This window comes from Cinclus cinclus, chromosome 1 (genome assembly GCF_963662255.1).
Source record: "Cinclus cinclus chromosome 1, bCinCin1.1, whole genome shotgun sequence".
In the NCBI taxonomy this organism is placed as follows: domain Eukaryota; kingdom Metazoa; phylum Chordata; class Aves; order Passeriformes; family Cinclidae; genus Cinclus; species Cinclus cinclus.
The window spans coordinates 47094106-47119329 of record NC_085046.1 but is presented as its reverse complement, the minus strand read 5'-3'; the positions used below and the strand labels follow the sequence as shown (position 1 = coordinate 47119329).

The 25224-nt window shown below is 41.0% G+C and overlaps 1 protein-coding gene across 4 annotated transcripts in view; it reads left to right on the top strand.

The window, feature by feature from the left end:
- The window catches only part of ELMO1 (engulfment and cell motility 1), a 308693-nt gene that overhangs the window by 81631 nt on the left and 201838 nt on the right, over positions 1-25224 (top strand). For 3 of the 4 annotated variants that reach the window (XM_062509803.1, XM_062509813.1, XM_062509795.1), the window contains 2 exons: positions 6037-6206; positions 23156-23191. In XM_062509803.1, coding sequence (XP_062365787.1) covers positions 6037-6206; positions 23156-23191 — 206 coding nt within the window. Of the gene's footprint in view, positions 1-6036; positions 6207-23155; positions 23192-23566; positions 23579-25224 lie in introns of all 4 variants that reach the window. The other variant, XM_062509822.1, reaches the window with a different exon arrangement.

The following is a 25224-nucleotide window of genomic DNA, read 5'->3' as shown; positions in this document are numbered from 1 at the left end:
AAGCTGCAGGATTCCTTCAATCAGATCCTGCAAATCCTTTTTCATTTTTTTTAAATGACTGATCATTTTAAAAATGTACTAAAATACTGGGGAATTTAGATTGAAGGAACTAGTGCTGGGGTTTTTTTTTAATTTCATGCTTTTCAAACAGAACTGATTATTTGAGCACTTACTTTTTATTAAAAGCAGATTCTTGGGCACTTACCTCATAAGCTAGGCATTTTTTTGTATATAACGTAAACCCTGGGTAAAGGGGGGTTTTCTGATGTGATATTTGTGGGGCCTGATCATTTGCTTTTGTCATGTTTTTCTTGGTTTTTTTATCTGTAGGTCAGAGATAGTTCAGTTCTCAAACATGTAACTTGTTTATAGGCAGATGTATTAGCATGTGTACAATGAGTAATCATGTAAATAAAGGTGTTCAATAATAGTCATCATAGTATTTTCTATAAATGCTTCTACAGATAGGAGAAATGCTCTTTTTATTTATATGGGATCTAAACAGACAAGGAAGTATAAAGAGATTTTTAACCTGTTTCTGCTTATACATCTGAATCCTCTAAGTAAAATTTTGAGGATCTGGTTTATAATTTTTGATCTACAATTGCTTGAACGTGTATTTGAATTTCTGTAAATGCATAATTTTTTTGCAGTTCTACCCTGTGATTGTGATTATATTTATTGTGCAATGGTGAATTAATTGCTAAACAAACCTAATACCAGGAGCACTGACCATGGGGATCAATTAGTAACTTTTATATCTATCTGATGATAATAGATTTGAGAAGTGGAGTTGGGGTTTGCCTTTCTATAGAGAAAGGTTTAATCTCATGTTTTCAGGTTTCAAAAGGCACATTTTGAATAGTTAAGTGGAAGAGATTGTTCAAATGCATATAGAAGGAAAAAAATACTTGAGAAGTGGATAGTGATTACATAAACTTATTTTAAGGCATATTTATGAAATACATTTGGCTATGCATCTGTAATGCTTTTGTTGTTGGTTTAGTGCAAGACAGCCTTGGTGTGTTTGCTGAATGTGTGTATGCACAACGATGATTATGTAATGTATCCACTCTGCCATTGATTCCTGACATATATGCAGTTATAGGTGAAATGGCAATAACAATCCAGGAAAAGGTAGCACTTTAAGCCACTATGGTGTTTCAGCACTGAATGTTTTAAATTAAACCACAGAAATGCACCTGTTTGGTAAGGAAAAAGCTCTCTTTGGTAGTTACTGATGGTCTCTTTGCTCTTTTTGTAGCAAAATATTGACTAATGTGACTAAATCTACAGGGTAGATCACAATACTCTTATTTGCTTTTTGTAAAGGGTAAAGAAGACAACTGATTGCATAATGGAAAACCAGCAATTAAAATCAATGGTCCAACTTTCTTCCATAGCACAATCATGTTTGATAGTGGTTGTGTTTGGCTCTGTGTCCTCCCTCTTGTCCTTGCTCGCTTTATTTTGTATTCTGTACAGAAGCCCTGTGTATGTCTGGTAACTAAGTTGCTTTCAAAATTTGCACAAAGTATTCAATGGCAAAGAAATTATAATTTGATCTCTAGAATCACTTGTAAGGATGATCTTGAGATTCTTAACCTCCAAATGGCTATTTGAGTCTCTGAGGGAGTCACATCCTGGATTTAGGTCATTAGTTTTCTCTTAAAGCTGATGATCTCATGAAGCTGCTCCTTTTAAGCACTGCTACTCCCTAAGGCAACCTTTCTGGATGTCCTTGGAGCAAGTAATTTAAAACAAGATATGTGCCTTATGCCACCTGACAGCCTTTTGAAATGCTGGGATTTCAACAAAACAGGTTTTACAAGCTTCCCATCTTCTTTCTTTCCTTTCTAAAGAGGAGAGCAGTTAATTCTGCCTTTCATTTACCTGAGCAGCCATATTTCTCTTAATTCCCTCTAATGATTCTCAGTTGTGGAGGTTTATATATTTATATTTACTCCTACCTGAATTATATTTTAGTAAGAATGCAGACATGGCAGCCAGATCTGCTAATGCTTTAATGAGCTGTTCTTTCTCTCTATCCAGTCATGTCTTGCAAATCATTAAAATAGCTCCCTGGTAAGCATTTGGAGCATATTTCATCTGGGTTTCATTTTTTAATGCAGTTGTAAGTGAGCTATACATTGCATAAGCATGTACAAGTGCTATGGCAACAATAATTAGAAGGCTTGTGAGAGCAGCATGGTGTTAACCAAGGCAATATTTTCACACATCAGGCATTTGGGATGACAGCAGACAATATGACTTCTGTCCATGTTGCCAGTGAGACATGTGCCAGCACTCTTGCTGAGACAAATATATGCTTACCCCTTTAATTAAGATGTCCTCTGCTCTTTGTCTGTTCTTTTCTCATCCAAGAGTAGAAGGAGCAAGGTTTATTGGATGCAGTGTCTTGTAAATCTTGTTTAATGTAAGAAAACTGCAGCTGTGTGTAAACTTTGCTGGTAGAAGATTGGCATAATCAGATAAAGCCTATGATGCTAGTAAGCACTATTTTATGAGCTTAAAACATGGCTGAATCACTTTTGTAATACGGATTTTTGTGCTCTGTAGGGGGTTCCAAGCTGTCTCTGATCAAAGATAATATTTTGGTTTTAGTCTGGTGAATTTCAAAGCTCTCACTGACTGCAGAGGAAAGAGGATTAACATATCTCAGTTGATTAGTTGGTCCTGCTCATGCTGGCATTGTGCAGCGTAAGTGAGCTGCTAATATACATTTGTGTTCTGGTGTTCTTGGGTTTGGTGAAAGGGAGGGTTAGCTCTTTTCATGCTTGGTGTGAATATATGTGTAATGGATGTCTGACTGGCTGACAGCAGCAGCTCACCAGCCCCAGCTGTTTCTGCTGGGGGTAAGATCTCTCCTCAAGAGGAAGGGTGAACCTGACCATAAATAATCTGTTATCAAAGCGTTGTTTTGATACAGCAAGACATACAGCACAGTGTGTTGTGAAGGGGTTTGGAGAAGAATGATCTCCTGGCTCAGCTCACATGTTTTGATTTCTTGCTATTGTGATGCACAGGCAATTACAGTCTCCAACTGGCTGGCCACAGCTCTGCTGCCCAAGGTTTGCCCACTCAGAATTATTGGTAAAGCAGCTCAGGAGAGCTGTTCAGTCGCTCTGAACCAGTTGTTTTGTTCATCTTTCCTTTTTTTTCCCATTTTCACTGAATCCAGGAGATTTTAGAGGACTGGGTTCCTGTAGAAAGCTGGAAGAACTTTGAGTTCAGTAGAACTTCCTTCAGTAGGCAGATAGTGGGGGTGGTAACGTTCAAGAACCATGGCAGGTTGGAGACGGCCATGTGCACAGATTTAATAGGTTTAAGGTTAAATCTGGGCAATCATTTCCATCGTTTGGGAAATGCAGCTGCCATGCTAGTATTGGAGTTTTTCTAGAGTTTTTCTTTCCTGAAGGTGGGCAGGAATTCAGACATTGCATGTAGTCAGGGAAACAGTAATGTTTTGAGGATATTTTGCATCTCTGCGTCTTCCTGGGTTGCTATGGTGGGGAGTCTAGAGTTAGGAATGGTTCTGTGAAGGATGTAAACTGGTAAGGTAGCAGTTGGCTGTTGAACTTCTGGTTCAGGTAATAATAACGGTGAATTTTTGTAGCTGATTATACAAGAGTACTTTAGCAAAGCTTTTTTTCAACCCCTTTGTTGAAAGGAAAGGGCTGGGGGAAGTATTTTGTTATCCTGGAAATTAAAAGTAAGTGGTATCTATTTTTACTTCTTCCTTGGGCTTCAGCAAACGATTTACCTTATCATCTGCTTAAGCTTGAGAGAATAGCCTTTTAGTTTCCATTTAGACAGCCATTGCCATTACAGAGAGGCTGTATAAACAATTGTTTCCCCATTACAGCTGAAATCCATTGACAGAGTAGATAACCTTCAGTGGCAGAAAGATCTTTTGGATGACAGGATTCTGCCTTTTTATAGGTAATGGTACTGCTATGGCTGCATCACTCTATGCTTAAAGCATTAAAAAGCTCAGGACTAAAGATATTCCATTTCTTTTCAATACTATGTTAACCCCAGCCATACTAACTAGAAGGTACTTCTCCAACATACACACTCCTTACTGCATTTGTTCTGGTCAAATGCTGACTGGAAACCATACACTTACCATGACCATTATAAAAACAAGAAGTAACAAACCTTGTTGATATTGGAGGAGATTCGGGCATTTAATTTATTCATGATTTTGAGGCAATCAAAGTTATATAGCTAGGCAGCTGTATCTGTAACAAAACTGTGTTGGTTATTGTACTGGTTTGAACAGCAAAACCAGTGAGACTTCAAGTCAGTAATACAATTTTTAATAGGGAAGAGGAAAAAAAAGAGAAAAAACAAAATACATGCAATAATAAAAATAAAACCACTGACAGAGTCAGAATACAACCTGATACCCTGTCAGTCAGGGTGCTGGTGCAGTTTTCCTCCAAAGGGTCCAGCGATGATGTGGATAAGAACCTGGTTCTTCCTCTGGAATCCAGTGGAAAAAGGCTGCATTTGGCGTTCTAAACCTCAGTTTTTATCTAAGTAGGAAAGGCTTGGCTCGTCCTCCTGGCTGGAGCATCTCCCAATGGGATGATGTAATCTTATCAGTTATACAGTAGGACTCAATGGCCCATTAACCATGGGGTTATACTTCCCACAGAGATAAGGATGATCACCCTTATCAGTTATGGCCCATCAACAGAAGACATTTCCCACAGAGATAAGGATGATCACCCTTCTCAGATGGTAATAGAATATGTATCTTGTATTGTAAACCAGGACAGTTATTCTTCTGGGCTCCATGTTTAAATGTTCACTTGCACTGAAAATGACTGCTTTCTCAGAATCTTGATCTTCAGAGATGACCATCTCTGTGAAGAGTACATTCATTACTTGAACAGGAAAGGAATTGTCTGTCAGCAGAGCCCTTCTCTATTTCTTTTCCAGCTGAGAAAGAATAAGCACCATCTCAGAAAAAATAAATTTACATTTATTTTTTTTCCTTAATGACACATAGCCTCTCATTCAACTTTCCTTGGGTGCAGGTAAGAAATTAATTTTAGGAAACAGAATTTTGCAAATATCTCTATATGTAGGAAGGAGAATTATTTTTCTAAGGAAACTATCACCTAGGTAGCTATTAACTGATGCTTTTGGGTATTCTGCTCAGGTAAGTGAAAGCATCAAATTGAAAACATGAGATGTATTTTAAAGTATTTGTATGGCTTAAGAGAGAAGTAGTTTAATATGGTTTATTTAAGTATTTCTTTAGCTTTTTATCATCACTGTCCATTTTGAATATCACTAACTCATCCTCTATTTGAAACATTAGTAGCCAGAATTGCATAGCATGAGGATACTGAACATGTAAAAAGATGTATGACAGATAATATCATAGTATTATGTGGGAAGCAATTATTCTACACTCCTTGTTAAGGGGATATGTGAGTGTTTGAACTGACTGTGAACAAAAGGAGAGGGGGAGGAAGGAGCAGAAGGTCTGAAGTTGGTGTCTCTTGATGTTAACATGATTAGGACAGTATGTGGTCTTTGTTGCTAAAGGTGATCAGAAGTGTGTAACCTAAGTAAGTGTTGACAGGAAAAGAAGTTCCACTATTATTTTACTGAGATTGTCTGATACAAAAGTTTGTTTTATTTTCATTTCTCCTTTATTGATTTGACACATAAACTCTTCAAGCCAAGGGCTCTCTTTGGTAAGGCTTACATTTTGCTTGAGACAAAGGGACATCTATCCATTGCTCAGATAATGATTCTGCAAGAGTCCAAATAATTATGGATAATAATGGAATAATACATGAGTAATATACTTTTACAAAAGTAATTTGTGTTTAAGCTACTTAATATTTTCTGAGCATTGAGTTAAATATCATTAATGTTAAACATGGCCATTGTTCCTTGTCCTTACACTGACATTTTACTCATGATTTTCATTGTATTGAATGAAAAAGCTGTTTTGTTACTTTTGTTTTGTGTGTTTTGTTTCTCTCATAGGCTCAAAATGCACAGCAACTCCATGAGAGGATCCAGTCTTCTAGTATGGATGCGAAATTAGAAGCACTGAAAGACTTAGCAAACTACTCACGGGATGTTACATTTGCCCAAGAATTTATAAACCTGGATGGGATTTCCCTCCTAACGCAAATGGTTGAAAGTGGCACAGAGTAAGTATTCTGCTTAAACTCTGGCATTCCTTCCGTGTGGGGTGATTTCATGCTCTTTTCTGAGTTTAGAAATGAAATATCTCAAGAGGTCCAGGCTGCTAGGATAGTATATTAATTATCAGTGAGATAGTTTTTTAAATTTCCCCTAACAATAAGCTGGTCAGGACTGGGAATGAGCAAAGGAGAAAGTCACAAGTACTGTCTGTGCCATAAAGTTTGGGGAGATTGGGATCCTAATTTCTTCTCTATTCATTGGAATTTCAGTAAACCATTGAAAGTATATTTGAAGACTGATATTTAAGTGTTATCACGTAAAAACTATGTTTTAGATTTCATGTTACTGAGAACATGTGTGGTTAAACCCAAGTGTAAAAAATGCTTTACTTTATTTCCATTTTTTATAATTTTGATTCTGAATGTTTTTTTTTTCCTAATACCAGTTGGCTTTTCAGACATTAAATTGAAACTTGACCTCTAAAAATACTCTAATTCTTTACCAGAATACCTTACCAAATTTCATGATTGGTGAAATTAAGGACCAAAGTCCTGAGAAAGTATTATTGGCTTAATGTGGAGAGTGCAGCAGAAAAGTATCTACTGGATTATTGCTCTATTGAATTATGCTCTAATAATAAGCATTGGATTTCAAGTAAGAGATTTGCACTCAGTATCAAGCTCTACTACACAGGAAGAAGTCAACAATACTCACACCATCTCCTGAGAGAAAGAAAACTGAAATCAGTTCAAATTCTCTCAAAGATGTGCTTTTGTTCCCTTGGATTCAAGGAAGTAAATAGTGTTACGAAATAAAGCAAAAACAGTAAGTGGTCTTTGAAATGGAACACAAATGGTCTCTGAGGGTCTTGTATAAGATATACTGTGTATTTTCTGCAGAAAAATTAACTACTTTCTAGAATCCAGTAGTCCATTGGGCAGAGCAGATTGGGCAGTGTAAAAACCATCTCTCCTTGATCCCTGCCCATTGTGTGGTTAATGGCTTATGGGACTCTGATTCCTTATTGTCTAACTACAGCTATATTCTAGATTTCCAAAAGCTTTTGGTGTAATCTTCAGCACTTTGGGATTATTGTCTTTATTTTTTGCAGTGATGTGATCTGTGGCACACATCAAATGTTATGCCACTTAAAAAAAACAACAAAAACACTTCTAGTTACCAAAATTGTCAGCTTGTCTTTTATTCATGTGGTATTTGTTGTTTATGGACCAAATGAAGTTTAAAGCAAAGACAGCTTTAAGTGGATATAAATACATGTATGCAGTTTGCTGTACTAATGAGAAGGATTCTAAATGTACAGGCTCACATATGCCTGTGAAGATCAGAACATAGGAAAATTAACAGTCACTGTCCTTGTGGTTTTGGGTTTAATGGTTTAACTTACTCTACTGCAGAAGTTATTTAAACTAAAGCATTTTATTTTCTGTTGAAACAGTCAGGGAACATTCAATAATCTTTTATTTTAGCTGTGGTAAGACTAAAGCAAGTGCCCTCCTCACCATTTTGATGTACGTGTACTGCTGTTTTGTGGCTGTGGGATGAGCCAAGCTGTAGAAGACTGGTCTGGATTAAAAATAACTATTTGGGAGGGAAACTACTAAAGGCAACACTGCTGTTGAAAGAACTGCCTAGCAAATTATACCCTGTAATAAATCCTGACTGAAAGTATAAGTTTTCAAACCACACAGCAGGCTTGTAAACTGGACATAGGAGCAGAGATTACTGCCTTTTTATTATTTTATTTTATTTTATTTTATTTTATTTCATTTCATTTCATTTCATTATTTGATTTTATTTTTGTCAGTGGCTGTGAGTTTTGAGGGATTTATTTTTTTTGGCTGCTGTAATGTGTCACCAAACATGCATTGACTGAACTACTTGCCTAACGTATTTATCAGTGTTCATGTCTGTGGGGAGAAATACTCTTGAGTTTGGGTATTGGACAAAGACTCGCGAAAGAGTTTTCAGCAGCTTCACATGTTGATGAGCTTAATACTGACTGCAGTCTTTCATGTTCAGCAGCCTAGACATTTTGCAGCTCCTGAAGGTGTCAGCAGATCAAGTTTTTCAAAATCTGATTTTGCAAAGGGAGTTGTAATACAAGGACATCTGTACTGTGCTGTACATTCCTGTCCGCTTTTATACTGTGCATCACTGGCTGATGAGTGCATATTTAACGGAACTTGGGATTTAATGAAAGGACCAAACATACACAGGTATGGCAGCCTAAGCCTGCCATGGTGCTTCTGCTTTCCTTTCTCGTCTCACTTCAAGGTACTGAATCTATTCCTTTTCATCAGGGTCTGTCACTCGCTGCTGTGTCAGCACACTAAGCAAACAGACAAACTACTTCCTCATAAGAAAGAAAATACATATTTTTTTCTTTTCATTCAGTGCCCCAAGCTGTCAAAGAAAGGCAGCTGGAATTAATCAGTTGTCCTCTTATGGTCTGTTCTTGGTTTTGCTTGGACTCTCTGCACTGCTGTTAATAAGAGGTCCCACACTAGATGCTCACTGAACAGATAAATCAAATTGAAGACCTCCTTGCTGTTGCTTCCAACCTGGGCTCAGCACCCTCAGCAAGGTGACCTTGTAGACTGTGTGGCTGACAAGGTCACCAAAATGCTTCAGAACATAAAGCTTTTCTCTGTGTCCATAGGTGAACCTACATTGCTCTCTTAGTGTCCATAGGTGAGTCTGCACAAACAATTACACTAGCATAATGAAGGGCAGAGAGAAGGTATTAGAGGAGGAATGAGGACCCAGAAATTTCTAGATAGAGCAGAAACTTTTTTCATAGCCCAGTTTTAGAAGACAACTTATTTTATAAAGACACATTTAAGATATATATTCACTCTAGAGTTATCTTAGCCACTCCTGTGGAGCCAGCCTTGTTTGATTGTGCTATGAGTGGCCTATATAGCTGAGACAAACCTAATGTCTTGGTGTGCTGAGAGATGGCCCAGCTCCCTGCCTTCTTCTCCCATTTCTTCTGTGTGAACTCCTGTTCTTCAGCTGTTTTGATTTGAAAGACAGGTGCCTACTAAGAAGGACAGGAGCCTCTCTTTGAAATGGAAAATATAAACACCCTCCCTCCAAATTATTATAATTTTGGAATTAAAGGGTTCTCAGGCAAATATATGGGAATAGGAATAACAGTTCTTTACTAGGAAAAATTAAAATAGAAATACACTATTACAAAAAACAAACCCAAAACACTGACAGTCAGAATACAACCTGACACCCTGTCAATCAGGGTGTGGGTAGCAGTCCAATTAAATGGTGACTGCAGTCCTCCTGGAGTGAGAGATGTAGTTCTGTTGAAGGAGTAGTCCTGTAGAAAGGTGCAGTTTTCCCCCAAAGGTCCAGTGATGATGTGGAAAGGTCTGGTTTTCCTCTGGAATCTAGTAGAAAAAAGCTGCTTTGGTGTTCCAAATCAGTTTTTATCTAGGTAGGAAAGGCTTGGCTCCTCCCCCTGGCTGGAGCATCTCACAATGGTATGTTGTAATTTTATCAGTCATGCAGTGGGATTCATGGTGCATTAACAGCTATATCTTCCTGGAGGAAGGATGGGATGTGGAAAAGATAAAGAACACTGCCCCACCAGGTTTTAACAGATGGCCCATTAGCAAAGGATATCTCCCACGGAGATAAGGATTTCTGCCACATCACATTTCAACAAATAGTGATAGAATACATACTTTTGGTCACATCCTGTATTGCAACCTAAGACATTCGGCCCAGTCCTGCTTTTTTTTCCAGGGACTGGTTCCAGGAGTTGGTTCCAGTGACTGTGTGTTACACAAAGCCAATCCAGCCTGTTCACTTGCTGGAAAGTACATGATTCTGTTGGAAAACTGACTCTCTAAATTAGTTTTCTTCTCAGTTATGGATTTGAAGAAACAAGAAAGGAACTGGTCAGGAGTGGATGCAGAAAAAGCCCTTTTTTTTGTGGCAACAGACCATTACATTGGCCTAGGTGTGTCCCTGAGCCACAACCTGAGAGCAGTTGTGCTGTGAAACAGTATGAGGGTGGTGGCAGTCTCTGCTCATGTATTCCACCCTAGGGACTGGCACTGAGACTCTGGGAAAGTGGGGATAGGACATACCCTGTGGGGTGGCTGCTGGTGTTCTGCAGGGTTTCCTTCTGTGTGCTATGTCAGCTGCCCATGGGTTGATGCAGCTGGGAACAGCCCTACATCTGTAAGCCCAGACTGAGTGGTGCCTCTGTTCATGGTGTGCTGCAGCTGTGCTAAAAATTGATAAATTTTATTAATTCAAGCTATATTCTCTATTTTCCCTGAAGGGCCCGGCACTGCTCATTAGAAGTGCCATCATGCTCAGTGCAAATACAAGAAAATGCTGATTCCATTCTATAATTATCCATGATATCCAGTAATTTCTCAGACTGTGCATTTATATCACCAAAGAGTAGGTGGATGTGTGCAGGCAGGTATTTTTCTTTTCTGACACTTTTCAGAACTTGATTTCCACGGCACTCCTGATGCTAAACTTTTTTTTCAGAAGCTGGTCCGTGCCTATTTAAGAGGAGCTGACTATGCAGTGCATCTGCTTGGGTGTACACTGTCTAAAGGGGAAGTGTAAGGGTGTGCTGCTTCCAGTCCTCCCTCAGAGTGAAACACCCTAAAATGGGGCAGAAAGTGAGCAATGCTACTGAGTCTTATATATCCTAATGACTGACAAAAAATATGTTCAGGTACCAAGGGGGAAGAAGGAATCATGTCTTCATGCGACTCCAACTGCGATAACATAGTTCGCTCATTCAGAGCTGTATTCTGTAGTCAAGCCTAGAACTTGTGTTTCAGAAAATCATGTCTGTACAGACAGTCTTTCTGATGTAGCAGGAGACGGTTAAAGTTGTGGGGGTTTTTTCTTGATGTTTCAAATAGTTGCATGACTGGAACAGACCCTCAGCCTTCCTTAAAAGGAAAAAAAATTCCTCATAATTCCTTATAAGGCAAGGAAAGGAAAACATATATCACACACTGTAAATATTGAAAGACCAAAAGTTGATAAAAGGAATCTATTATTTATAATATATTATTTATATTTATTTTTGTTATTACTAGTAATATGAATAAGGATGATCTCATGACTGGGAGGGAAGGGAGGAAGGTCTTTGCAGAATTTTCAGCATTGTCCTGACCTCAATGACTTGCCATTTGGCTGAATTAACACAGTTTCTGCCAAAAAAAAAAAAAAAAAAAAAGGAGACTGTGCTAAGTAAGCCTGGCTGTCTTGAAAGTAACCAGAGCAGAATTGTTTCTGCTGCTGTTGAGAAGATTGTTCTCCAGACATCTGCTTCATTGGTAGGGCTGTGCTGAGCAGCTTTATTGTCATACAGCCAAGGCACAAAAACATGCTAGTTAATGCTGCTAAGACAGGTAGCAGATAGCCTGGTAGCAGACAGTTATAAGAGAATTGTGATAGCTTACCATGCATATTGGAGAAAAAAAAAAAACCCTTGCTTTTAATTGTGTTAGGTGGTATATTTTGCTATCTTCCTATTGGAAATAATAAATGCATCTACATTCTTAAAAACTAAATAAATGTATATTTGTATGGGTTTTGTGTCTTGACTAAATGGAGCCTTCTATTGAACCCATGCAGTTGCAGAGTTGGCTGGTGTACAGCTGGAAGTCTCTGAGAAATCAATTGTGCATGCTTTAAGGACAAATTGCACTGTTCAGTGAAATTCTAGCTCTTGGCTTGTCTTGCAGAGATAATACAGTATACCAGCCCAATGGAAAAATGAAGACAGATTGGTTTGGAGTTATTCCGACTTTAGCACACTTTTTGGGACAGTTGCTCATATACCTGCTGGTGGTTTCTTCCATCCCAGACTGATGAGTATTTCAGCAGTGCTGTCAAAACATTTAAGCTGCCCTTGCGAACAGTAACTTATTCCTGTCCTGTTTCATCTGAAGAGTTATACCAGTGCTATTTCTGCCAAGCTGGACTGGAAAACTGGTGTAGGTTATGAAAAGTGACAGTAGAGGCTACTTTTAATACAATATTCCTTAAACCAGTTTAGTTCCCTGATTAAGCTCACAGCATTGCCCCAGAAAACAGTTGTGTAAGCACAACTCACTAGATAAATGTAAAATGAATTTCCAGAAGATAAACACAATACTTAGCTGGTAAGTTTTAGCCACTATATAAAGTACTCCTTTTTCACCCTTCCTGGCTGCTGGCTATGTTGTATCTGCTCCCTCTCTTGCTCAGTCCCAATGCTTATTTGACTCCACAGTGATGCAGTTTAATTTGCTAAACTGTCAAAAACTCAGCTTGCCAATGGAGGGAGGAAATTAATTTGTATTTTTGACAGCACAGGACTTCAAACATGCTCAGCTATTCCTGTGAAGCTTCACCTGGAAGCATAGATTACTTAATCTGAAATTGCTTCCAAAATCAGTTATTGTCCAACAGGAGTTTTATGCAATCTTCATTTCTTAGTGCTTCTGTAATGTTGGGAGAGGGTGACTATTGTCTGTGAGGCAGAAATCCAAAAGAGTATATAAAATCAGGTAATCCTACTACACCACTGTGGAGATGGTAATGGGAGGAAAATGTGAAAGGGCTGCAGCTCCATCTTTCTGTGCAGTTTCCATAAACAAAGAAGGTGGAATAGGATTTTTCTTCTGGAGTGGCTTTTTTTTGTTGTTGTTTTTCTTCTCTCCTGCTTGCTCAGTTTTGGGTTTGTTTCCCCATCATTCTTCAGGCTTGGATTGCACCCTACCTCTCAGCACATGCAAGTACAATTTTTCTTATATCTTTATATGCAGAAGCCTGTAGGCTTTAGATAAAATCATGGAGTCATCTCACTTGGAAGGGACCCAGAAGGATAATCAAGTCCAACTCTTGAGTGAATGGCCCCTACAGGGGTTGAACCCACAGCCTCGGTGTTATTAACACCATGCTTTAACCAACTGAACCAATCTCAAAGTCATCTGAAGGTGGAACTGTTGAAGATCACATTTTGGAGGGAAGAGAGTTGCTGGTCTCCCTGTCCTAAATGCTCTTTCTCCAGGCTTGATATTTTACTTTGCCTATGTTTTGAGAATATTAGCATTTAAATGACCCCTTTTAAATAGTGACATCAACACCCTGTTAACTGGAACAGGGATGATGAGAGGGGACAGTTTTACTGGGTTTTGTTTGGCAACCTTCTGTGTAAAATGTTATAGAAGGAGTGACTCCAGCAGTGGATTTATATTTACGATTATTCTCCAGGGTACGAAAGTAGGAAAAATGAATTTTTAATTTCTTGTTAACTCCAAACAAAACTGTACTAATTGAAAAACCAAGAAAAGTAAGGCAAAGAGCTTAAAACCTCCACTTCTGCAGCTGTCCAGGATGTTTTTTCTATTGGACTGCGTATAGCTGTGGGATATTGTGGTGGCTGTGAGGAGTCTGAGGGCTGCTGTGTAACTTAATAACAATAGTGATTTTGTAGATTATTCCAGGTCAAGGAGCTTCCCAGATTTCATATGCTTATGATAGCCACACCTGTTATAGACAGAAGCCAGGAATATGTACTCTTGGAGTTTTCTTATTATATTCCTAAACTCTGACTGATCTAGAACGTGCATTATCTTTGTGTTTGCCTGAGAAACAATAGCCAAATGGTGCTTTAATGTGGTTGGCAGGTCGTTCATCCATCATCTCATCAATGTTTCTGCAGAGGAGGAAATTTTTGTGAACATCTTCCACCTCTGGAAACAGTGGCCTTCTGGAAGGCTTATATCCTCAGTGGTACTCTCACAGAATTCTGCTCATGTTCAAATGGTGCAGGTTCAGAAACAATTGTGCTGATGTGACTACTTTAGATCTTGGTATCATTAGCTACTGTGGCTCCACACTGTCTTCCAAAATGGGGCATTTTCATTTTTTCTCCCAGTTCAGACAACTCCTTCTTGTTCACTGTGGGTTACTGTCCTGGTTTACAATACAAGATACATATTCTATTACCATCTGAGAAGGGTGATCATCCTTATCTCTGTGGGAAATGTCTTCTGTTGATGGGCCATAACTGATAAGGGTGATCATCCTTATCTCTGTGGGAAGTATAACCCCATGGTTAATGGGCCATTGAGTCCTACTGTATAACTGATAAGATTACATCATCCCATTGGGAGATGCTCCAGCCAGGAGGACGAGCCAAGCCTTTCCTACTTAGATAAAAACTGAGGTTTAGAACGCCAAATGCAGCCTTTTTCCACTGGATTCCAGAGGAAGAACCAGGTTCTTATCCACATCATCGCTGGACCCTTTGGAGGAAAACTGCACCAGCACCCTGACTGACAGGGTATCAGGTTGTATTCTGACTCTGTCAGTGGTTTTATTTTTATTATTGCATGTATTTTGTTTTTCATTTTTCTTCTCTTCCCTATTAAAAATTGTATTACTGACTTGAAGTCTCACTGGTTTTGCTTTTCAAACCAGTACATTTATTGGCGCCCAATGTGGGGCACGAAGGTACTGAGAAAAAAGTCAGCATTACAATCTTGAATTGTGCCAGCCACCTATTCACCATGATTCTCAACATGCTTACGTGGGTTTTATATCTTACTCTCTATATTTTTCCGCACATGGGGAACTATCTGCTGGTTGTAATGCTCCTGTGTAGACCAGGGTATGGTATAAAAATTGCTTTATTGGTCTATTATGTCTATTGCATGATAACCTCTGAGGCAATGAACATCATTCGGAATATATACTCAACTTTGTTTGTTTGTCCTAGTCTAGGCTGCTACATCTGGGGTCTCAACAATCCCACCCAGCCCCTGGGGGGAGGGGAAAAGGATGTTTTTTTCCAATCTTTCAGGCATGGCACAGCAGTTTTTGGGAATGTTGAGTTCTCTCTGGATGCCAAGGACAGCATAATATTGTTGTTAGTTCTGCTTTGTCTTCTCTGCACAGCCTTCACAGCCTGCAACATGCTTAGAAACAAAACACTACATGGTATAGTGCAGCGTATTCTTGAGGAAGAGGAAAAAAGAAACAAATCTACTGCGTCCATGTCTGCACAGACTGTCACAAAGGAGAAAAGAGCCAAAAGAAAAGCAACAGCATCCGTCTCTACACAGACTTTTATCCAGGAAGAAGGAACCAAAACTGCCATCAGCATCTCCACACAAACTGGCACCGAACCAGAACAGCCCAGACCGGTAGCAGTTGCCCCCGTTCAGAAGAAGAAATCAAAGAGCAAATCAGTTCGCATAGTCACTGATGAGGACGTGGCAGGACCTTCGCACCCAGCAGAAGAGACAGAGCCAGAAATCATCACTCGCTCTCTATCCCTGGGTGAGCTGCGTGACCTGCGGAGGGAATTCACCCGCCAGGCAAACGAGTCCATCCTGACCTGGCTGCTCCGCATCTGGGACGCTGCAGGCAATGACACAGTTCTGGATGGAAGTGAGGCCAGGCAACTGGGATCTCTGTCCCGGGATGTGGTCATTGACCAGGGGATCGGGAAAACCCAAGACACCCTCAGCCTCTGGCGGCGACTGCTGACAAGTGTGAAGGACAGATACCTTTGTAAAGAAGATCTCCAGGTGCACCAAGGAAAATGGAGCACAATGGAACAAGGTATCCGATGCCTGAGGGAATTGGCTGTGCTGGAGATCATTTTCTCAGAAGATGAGAGATTTCCTAAGAGCCCAGACTGTGTCCGGTGCACGTCACAGATGTGGTTGAGATTCGCACGGCTTGGACCAGAGATATACTCCCGTTATCTGGCAACGCTGCAATGGAGGGAAGGTGCGAACGTGGTAGGCGTCTTGGCCAATAAACTAAGAATTTATGAGGACACTGTCACTGTCCGATTTCGTACCCATGTCTCAACCGTGGAAACAAGGCTGGTTGAGCAAGTCCGGAGCTTGATTGAAGAGGGCCATCAGAAGCTTAAAAAAGAACTTAAGGCAGAAAACTACCAGATCTCACCAGAACCAACAAGAGTCTCTGCCATTAGGAGCCGGCGTTTCCCAGCCAGGGAGAAAGGACACACTCCACGAGGTAACCTCTGGTTTTTCCTTCAGGAGCATGGAGAAGACATGAGGAAGTGGGATAGAAAACCCACCTCCTCCTTAGCAGCCCGGGTATGTGAACTGAAAAGAGGGACACCGAACACAAGAAGCTCATCTAGAGTCAACGCTGCTCCAGTCTCTCGTGCACAGAACTCCAAACAGTATTAGAACGATGATATGACTGATCCTCTTGAAGGGACCTCAAGAACCTATCTGCAGGAAGAGAGCAACGTGTACCAAGACTAGGTATAGAGGAGCCCTGCCTCTAGCCAGGTAGAGGAGAGGTACAATCAGATCTACTGGACTGTGTGGATCCGATGGCCTGGCACATCCGACCCACAAAAACATAAGGCTTTGGTTGACACCGGCGCCCAATGTACCCTGATGCCATCAAGGTATGTAGGAGAAGAGTCAATCTCTATTTCTGGGGTAACAGGAGGATCCCAGCAGCTGACTGTAGTAGAGGCCGAAGTGAGTTTAACTGGGAAAGGGTGGCAGAAACACCTCATAGTGACTGGCCCAGAGGCCCCATGCATCCTTGGCATAGACTATCTTCGAAAGGGTATTTCAAAGACCCAAAGGGATATCGCTGGGCTTTTGGGATAGCTTCTGTAGAGACGGAAGGCATCAGAAAACTGAATTCCTTACCTAGTCTCTCAGATGACCCCTCTGCTGTGGGACTACTGAGAGTTGAAGAGCAACAGGTACCAATCGCCACAACAACAGTACACCGTCGGCAATACCGTACCGACAGAGACTCTGTGACTCCCATCCATGAGATGATTCGTAAACTGGAAAGCCAAGGGGTGGTCAGCAAAACCCACTCACCCTTCAACAGCCCTATCTGGCCTGTGCGCAAGTCTGATGGAGAATGGAGATTGACTGTGGACTATCGTGCACTGAATGAAGTGAATCCACCGCTGAGCGCTGCCGTGCCGGATATGCTGGAACTCCAGTATGAGCTGGAGTCCAAGGCAGCAAAGTGGTACGCCACCATTGACATTGCCAATGCATTTTTCTCCATTCCTCCGGCAGCAGAGTGCAAGCCTCAGTTTGCTTTCACCTGGAGGGGCGTGCAATACACCTGGAACCGACTGCGCCAGGGGTGGAAGCACAGTCCCACCATCTGCCATGGACTGATCCAGGCTGCACTGGAAAAGGGTGAGGCTCCAGAACACCTACAGTATATCGATGACATCATTGTATGGGGGAGCACAGCAGGGGAAGTCTTCGAGAAAGGAGAGAAGATTATTCAGATTCTGCTGAAGGCTGGTTTTGCCATTAAGCGAAGAAAGGTCAAGGGACCAGCTCAGGAAATTCAGTTTCTAGGAGTCAAATGGCAAGATGGACATCGTCAGATCCCAACAGAGGTAATTAACAAGATCACTTCTATGTCTCCACCAACCAACAAGAAGGAAACACAAGCTTTCCTAGGTGCCATAGGCTTTTGGAGAATGTACATCCCTGAGTACAGCCAGATTGTGAGTCCTCTCTACCTGGTTACCCGCAGGAAGAATGATTTCCACTGGGGCCCTGAACAACAGCAAGCCTTCACCCAGATCAAGCAGGAGATCGCTCATGCGGTAGCCCTTGGTCCAGTCAGGACAGGACCAGAGGTAAAGAACGTGCTCTACTCTGCAGCTGGAAATCATGGTCCATCCTGGAGCCTTTGGCAGAAGGTGCCAGGTGAGACTCGGGGTCGACCACTGGGATTTTGGAGCAGAAGCTACAAAGGGTCTGAAAACAACTAAACTCCGACAGAGAAAGCAATTTTGGCTGCCTATGAAGGAGTTCAAGCAGCCTCTGAAGTAATTGGCACTGAAACACAGCTGCTTCTGGCATCTCGACTACCGGTACTGGGCTGGATGTTCAAGGGAAAGGTTCCTTCCACACATCATGCCACTGACACTACATGGAGCAAATGGATTGCCCTCCTCATTCAGCACGCCCGTATTGGAATTCCAAATCACCCTGGGATTCTGGAAATAATTACAAACTGGCCTGAAGGTGAGAGTTTTGGGTTATCTTCTGAAGAAGAGGAGCAAGCGGCACGTGCCGAGGAAGCCCCACCATATAATGAGCTACCAGAGACTGAAAGACGATATGCCCTCATCACTGATGGTTCCTGCCGAGTTGTAGGCACTAACCGAAAATGGAAAGCAGCCGTATGGAGCCCCACACGACAAGTTGCACAAGGTACCGAGGGACAAGGTGGATTGAGTCAGGTCGCAGAGTTAAAAGCCGTCCAGCTGGCTTTAGATATTGCCGAACGGGAGAAGTGGTCAAGGCTTTATCTCTACACTGACTCATGGATGGTAGCTAATGCTCTGTGGGGATGGTTGGATCGCTGGAAAAAGGCCAACTGGCAGCGCAGAGGGAAACCCATCTGGGCTGCTGAGATTTGGCAGGACATTGCCACCTGAGTAAAGAAGCTAACCGTGAAGGTTCGACACGTGGATGCACACGTACCTAAAAGTGGGGCTAATGAAGAGCATCACAACAACGAGCAGGTGGACCGAGCGGCCAAGGTAAAAATATCACAGGTGGATCTAGACTGGCAGCGCAAGGGAGAATTATTCCTAGCTCGTTGGGCCCATGATGCCTCTGGTCATCAGGGGAGAGATTCAACATACCGATGGGCCCGTGACCGAGGGGTGGACCTTACTATGGACAGCATCTCACAGGTCATCCAGAACTGTGAGACCTGTGCCACAATCAAACAGGCCAAGCGGGTGAAGCCTCTGTGGTACGGTGGACGATGGTCAAAGTACAGGTATGGGGAAGCCTGGCAAATTGACTACATCACCCTTCCCCAAACCCGCCAAGGCAAGCGCTACGTACTGACCATGGTGGAAGCAACCACAGGATGGTTGGAAACCTACCCTGTGCCTCATGCTACTGCCCGGAACACTATCTTGGGCCTAGAAAAACAAGTCCTTTGGAGGCATGGTACCCCTGAAAGAATTGAGTCAGACAACGGAACCCATTTCAAGAACAGCCTTATCAACACCTGGGCCAGAGAACATGGTATTGAATGGATATATCATATCCCTTACCACGCACCAGCTGCCGGCAAAGTTGAACGGTGCAATGGACTCCTTAAAACTACCCTGAAGGCACTCGGTGGGGGAACCTTCAGAAATTGGGAAATGAACTTGGCAAAAGCCACCTGGATGGTCAACACCCGAGGGTCCATCAATCGAGCCAGTCCTGCCCAATCTGAACCCCTGCACACAGTGGATGGAGACAAAATCCCTGTGGTACACATGAAAGGTATTTTAGGAAAGACTGTTTGGATCAATCCCACCACAGGCAAAGGCAAACCAATCAGTGGGATTATTTTTGCTCAAGGACCTGGTTACACTTGGTGGATAATGCAGAAAGATGGGGAAACCCGCTGTGTACCACAAGGAGACCTTATTTTAAGAGAGAACTGTGTGTAGGGTTTCATTCAGTATTATATGTATATATATGTATATATAGGGTATTGGTTTGGGTATAATGTAGATGGTAATAGAATAAGGGGTGGATTATGTCCTGGTTTACAACACAACATACATATTCTATTACCATCTGAGAATGGTGATCATCCTTATCTCTGTGGGAAGTATAACCCCATGGTTAATGGGCCATTGAGTCCTACTGTATAACTGATAAGATTACATCATCCCATTGGGAGATGCTCCAGCCAGGAAGATGAGCCAAGCCTTTCCTACTTAGATAAAAACTGAGGTTTAGAACGCCAAATGCAGCCTTTTTCCACTGGATTCCAGAGGAAGAACCAGGTTCTTATCCACATCATCGCTGGACCCTTTGGAGGAAAACTGCACCAGCACCCTGACTGACAGGGTATCAGGTTGTATTCTGACTCTGTCAGTGGTTTTATTTTTATTATTGCATGTATTTTGTTTTTTCTCTTTTTTTTCCTCTTCCCTATTAAATATTGTATTACTGACTTGAAGTCTCACTGGTTTTGCTGTTCAAACCAGTACATTTATTCCAGCTGGGGTTTAGATTTGTGGTATCTTTAGTGTTTGTGCAGCAGTTTTGGCACATGAACAGGTTAGAGTTGATTCAGTCAGGTCACTACTAAACTGTTCTCTGTTGGAAGCTGTTCAAAGTGTAACCTGGAGTATTTGAGCAAGTAGTGAGTTTGTGTGCTTGAGAAAGTCCAAAAAGAACTAAATGCTGGTCCTTGGGATTCATTTGGAAACGTATCACAAAGTCCCTTTGAGGCCAGACAGGAAACATATTATGGTAGAAAAATGTCTAACCTGGAAACTTGTCATTCATGTTATTTTACTTTATTTTGGCATCTATTTTGGGATTCATGCCTGTGTAAAAATCACTGATTTTGTCTTTCACCACTCTAGAATCTCAACCTTTCACAATTGCTATTTAATTTGCCCTTATAAAATTTTCTTTTTGGCCATGGTTTTGTTCCTATGCATACAAGTGAAAAAAAAATAAAAAACCATAAAAATATAAATATAAGTATTGAGCTAAATGCAGTGTCTAGATCAGTAAGGCTTTCTGAATTTTTAACCCTACCTTGGTAACTCACAAGAAGGGCTCTACAGACTTATTTGCTACCACAGAGTCAGCCCTCTGGAAAAAAAAACAAACAAACAAAAAAAACCCCCAGAAACCAAAACAGTTATGTATATGTAGAAAGAGGAAAACTGATGGAAGTGGCAGATTGTACTTAGTTCCTTTCCAGCCTGACTTGCTGGAAGAATCATCTTGGCCCCTCCTTGGTGACTTTTGCATGGTCTGTGGGTAAATATGAGAGGAACTCCTGCTCATGCCAGTTCCTTCTCTATTATGTTTTGTTTCAATAATGAATGAAAATAGCATGTGTTGCTTTAGAGAACAGCCTCCATCCACATCTTCAGTAGTAAAAGTCAATCTATAATCATGTGTTGCTGCAACATTTGATGTCCTTGATTGATTGCTGCTCTAGTCACATCAAAGCAACAAAAATCAGTGGAATTCATTTGATTTAATACAATGACTGTCTTTCCTCTGAATTCAAAATTTTGTCTTTGTAATACTTCACCAGAAAAGTCTTATATAATTCAATTATTTCTGCACATTACTCTAAATTTATATTTTCTTTTACTTTGCACATGTTTTTGACCTCAGGTTAATTGATTGCTGATCAACTCAGGATGGATAAGTTTTGTAAATACTAAGAGAGTTGCTGTCTAAATGTTTTGTTTTGGACTCAGATGTTTGTTCTGTATTCCCTGTCTCAGTCATTGAGAAAATGTCCTGATTAGATCTTGTTGTGAAAAACTCTGACAAAACAGAGTCTGTTCTTTGAAGTACAACCAGTTTGCAAACACCACACTTGTTTCTCTGTCTTCCCCAATGTCAAGTTTGTTTGCTGTTTAGCGAAAGTCAGCACCTTGAAGAAAGCAGCTATTTTAAAAACTGGCCTAGGAAGAGTGCTGTTAAGTTTGGCCGACATGCTGCAGAAAGTTGCAAGGATCCAAGCATTTTTGGGAGGTGGCAAAACCCATTTGTTGTTCTGATTGCTCTTAGTGGTTTAGCAGAATCTGCCACAGCATGGAAGCACTTAGTCTGCAGAAGCACAGAAATGGCATTCTGCTGAAGCTTGGATCTCCTACTATGGAAAATGTTTTGAATTTTACTGCTCATAAAAACATGTTGAAGATATTTCCCCCTGCTTTTAAGGGTTTCTGATTGTCAGGACGTTTTTTTTTAGTCTTTATTACTGGCTACACATATACAGTTTGTAGCATAAAAGAACCAAGGCCATGAAATCCAAGGAGAAAATCTTGTCACTTCTCTGATTTGAGTAAGGCTGTAGCCCAGTCTGTGCTTGGATATATGGGAAACTGTGCCAGCAATATTTTTAGGCATGAGTATTGCAGCTCACAGCTGGCAGACGACTTCATTGTTCCTTTAATGTTCTCTGTGTTTTCTCCACTGACAGTTACACAAGCCAGCCCTCTTTGAGTCTGGTTCCTCTTGAAAAGATGGGAGGAATTACTGCTTTACCAAAAGGGAAAAAAAGCCCCAAAACTAGCCATATTCTGGGACAGAATTAGAGAATTGAACCAGTGATTGGGGAGCTTGTAGTCCTAGAGCTCTTTTTATCTGAATGACACTACTGTGCAGCTTGCTGTGAGGGAAAGTGAAAAGCAGGGGACCTGGGGAGAAGGTGCAGAAAGGAAAGACAGACCTCCTTGTTGTCCTTTTGTAACACTAGTCTGCCCAGTGTGGAACTGCAGCCAAACCTCTAAAATAAGACTGTGAAATAGATTTAGGAGGCACAAGAAGGGGGTTAAGTAAGAGAGAGGGTTTTTTAAAATTTCTTTCTAGCTCCCTTCTTTTTTATATGTTTAAGTGGTGTTTTAAAAAGAGGATATCTATCTTTGGTGACATTTTACTATTTCCATCCTTAGCTACACATCTTTCAACAATGCTGATGACTCTGACATCAGTATTAGTGGTGGAGACTACAAGTAAATAAGTTCTTCAGGCAGTGGGTTACATGTCATTGAAACAGGACAGAAGATGCTTAATGTGTAAACCTTTATTGTTTTTTATCAAAAGCTTTTCACACAAATGCTTTACCAATTTAGAAGGTCTAGATATGCTTTTTTCCTAACAGAAGTTAACACACGTATTCTGAACAAATATTTGAAATGGATTTGGAGTGTTCTTTACCAGTTACTGAACTGCTTCTGTTCACAGCAAATTATTAGCAATTTGCCACTAATTGTATGTATGTCCTTGAATTTTATGGCTCAAGTGCGGGGGGTGGGGGGGGGGGGGAGTGTATGCAGTGAATAGAGTAAGATAGTAAGATGTTTTAAAGTGTTTTTCCTCACATGCAAGTTTTAATTTTGCAGACGATATCAGAAATTGCAGAAGATAATGAAGCCCTGGTAAGAAGTTGATTAGATCATCACCTTGTATTCTTTGCATGACTGAACTCAGGCCCTTGCACTAATCTTTATATGTAAACATAACTGTGCATATTCAGCAGCAAGTCTTCAGTCTTCTCTGTTTTCTGCTCTTTGATGCCTGTTAAAATTTTCTGCTGAAGCCTTTTTTTCTTTGCTTGTAGAATGAGTGCCTCATTTCTGTAACTTCAGCAGGGCCTTTTACTCTTTCTGAAGTAAGGTTTTGGCTTTGTTTTTTTAATTTCAGCAAAAGATTAATTTCCCCACCATTCTCAATTCCCCTCTAGAATTTCATTGGCTTATGTGGTTGAATCGCTGGCAATTTTAATGGTCAGTGTTAGTGAGATGAAAAGTAAGGTCATTGTCCCAGTCTGAATTCCTATTATTTGCTGGTCCCAGGTAATGCTAGTTGCTGCAGATAGCTGAATAAAGGAAAACTGTTGAATAGTAAATGGCCTCATATCAGAATTTCCCTGCCTATTTCTCTGATGATTTTGAACAGAGTATTTCTGTTTGCTCAGAGTTAAGCACAAGCTTTGATAAATTTGAATCTCAAGAGATGTTCTAATATCTTGATTGGCTTGCAAATTTGACATGTCAAGTATAGCTAAACCCAAGGAAGCAAAAGAACAATCAATGAAGCATATGTCTGTCATTCTGAGAGCTTGATGTGGTATATCATGTAGGAAATGCAGCTCCCCATCCAAATCTGTATTAAATCATGCTTTCATAAATCTGCTGTAAACCAAGTTCTGAAACATTTATTTTTAAATCATTGCCTAATAAATAAATTATACAGTAAGAATAAATTTGGCAGGAAATTTAAATCCTTCTTCTAAGTTTGCTTTCTTAATCTAATACAAAGTAACTAGTTTAATAATAGAAAATTTTAGATTATGAGGAAAATTGTTAAAAGTGGCATGAGGCTTATGGAATTCTTGGCAGCATCAACTCGGCAACGTGACCTGGAGGTTGTTCTGCATTCACCAGGACTATTAGAGGCTGGACAATTGAACCGAGAGAAACATAATGAGGTTCAAATAAGTGAAGTGTATGATCTTGTACCTGGGGAGGAGTAACCCCAAGCACCAGTATATGTTGTGGACTGACCTAGTAGAGAGAAGCTCTGCAGAGAAGGATCTGGGATCTCTGGAACATGACAACTTGACCATGAGCTGGCAGTGCCCCTGGGGCCGGGACGGCCAATGGTATCCTGAGAAGAATAAGAAGAGGCCAGTAGGTCGAGGGAGGTGATTCTTCCCCTCTACTCTGCTCTAGTGAAGCCACGTCTGGAGTGCTATGTCCATTTCTGGCCTCCTCCATACCAGAAAGACATGGAGCTCCTAGGACAGGCCCACTGGAAAACCACAAAGATAATTAGGGGTCTGGAGTATCTCTCTTGGGAGAGTACAGGAGCTGGGCCTCTTTAGTTTAGAGAAGACTGAGAGGGGATCTCATTAATGCAGATAAATATCTCTAAGGCAGGTGCCAGACTCTTCTGTGGTTCCCAGAGACAAGATGAGGAACAGTGGCTATAAGTTAAAATACAAGAAGTTCCACCTCAACATGAGAAAGAACTTCTTTACATTGAGGCCAGCAGAGCACTGGAACAGGCTGCCCTGGGGGTTCATTGAGTCTCCCTCTCTGGAGACATTCCAAACCCACATAGGTTCCTGAGTGACCCTGCTCCTGCTCCAGGAGATCCTCCTTTGGCAGGTGGCTTGGACCAGATGATCTTCAGATGTCTCTCCCAACACTTAAAATTCTGTGATTCTATGGTGACCCCTGCTGAGACTAGGTATCTCCTGTCCTTTTAGATGGCGTTTATCTCATCACTGCTGTGAAAATTGTTCTTTGAGGAAGAATGGTTAGAGTCTTTCAGCAGCTCTCTGTTCCCAAATTCTATTGCACTGTCAGCTTCTGGATTAAGTTTGTCCTCAGGACTACTAAAATACTGACTTACAGTTGCATCACACCCTCGTTTTAGGATCTAATCTGATTGATGACCTGAATTT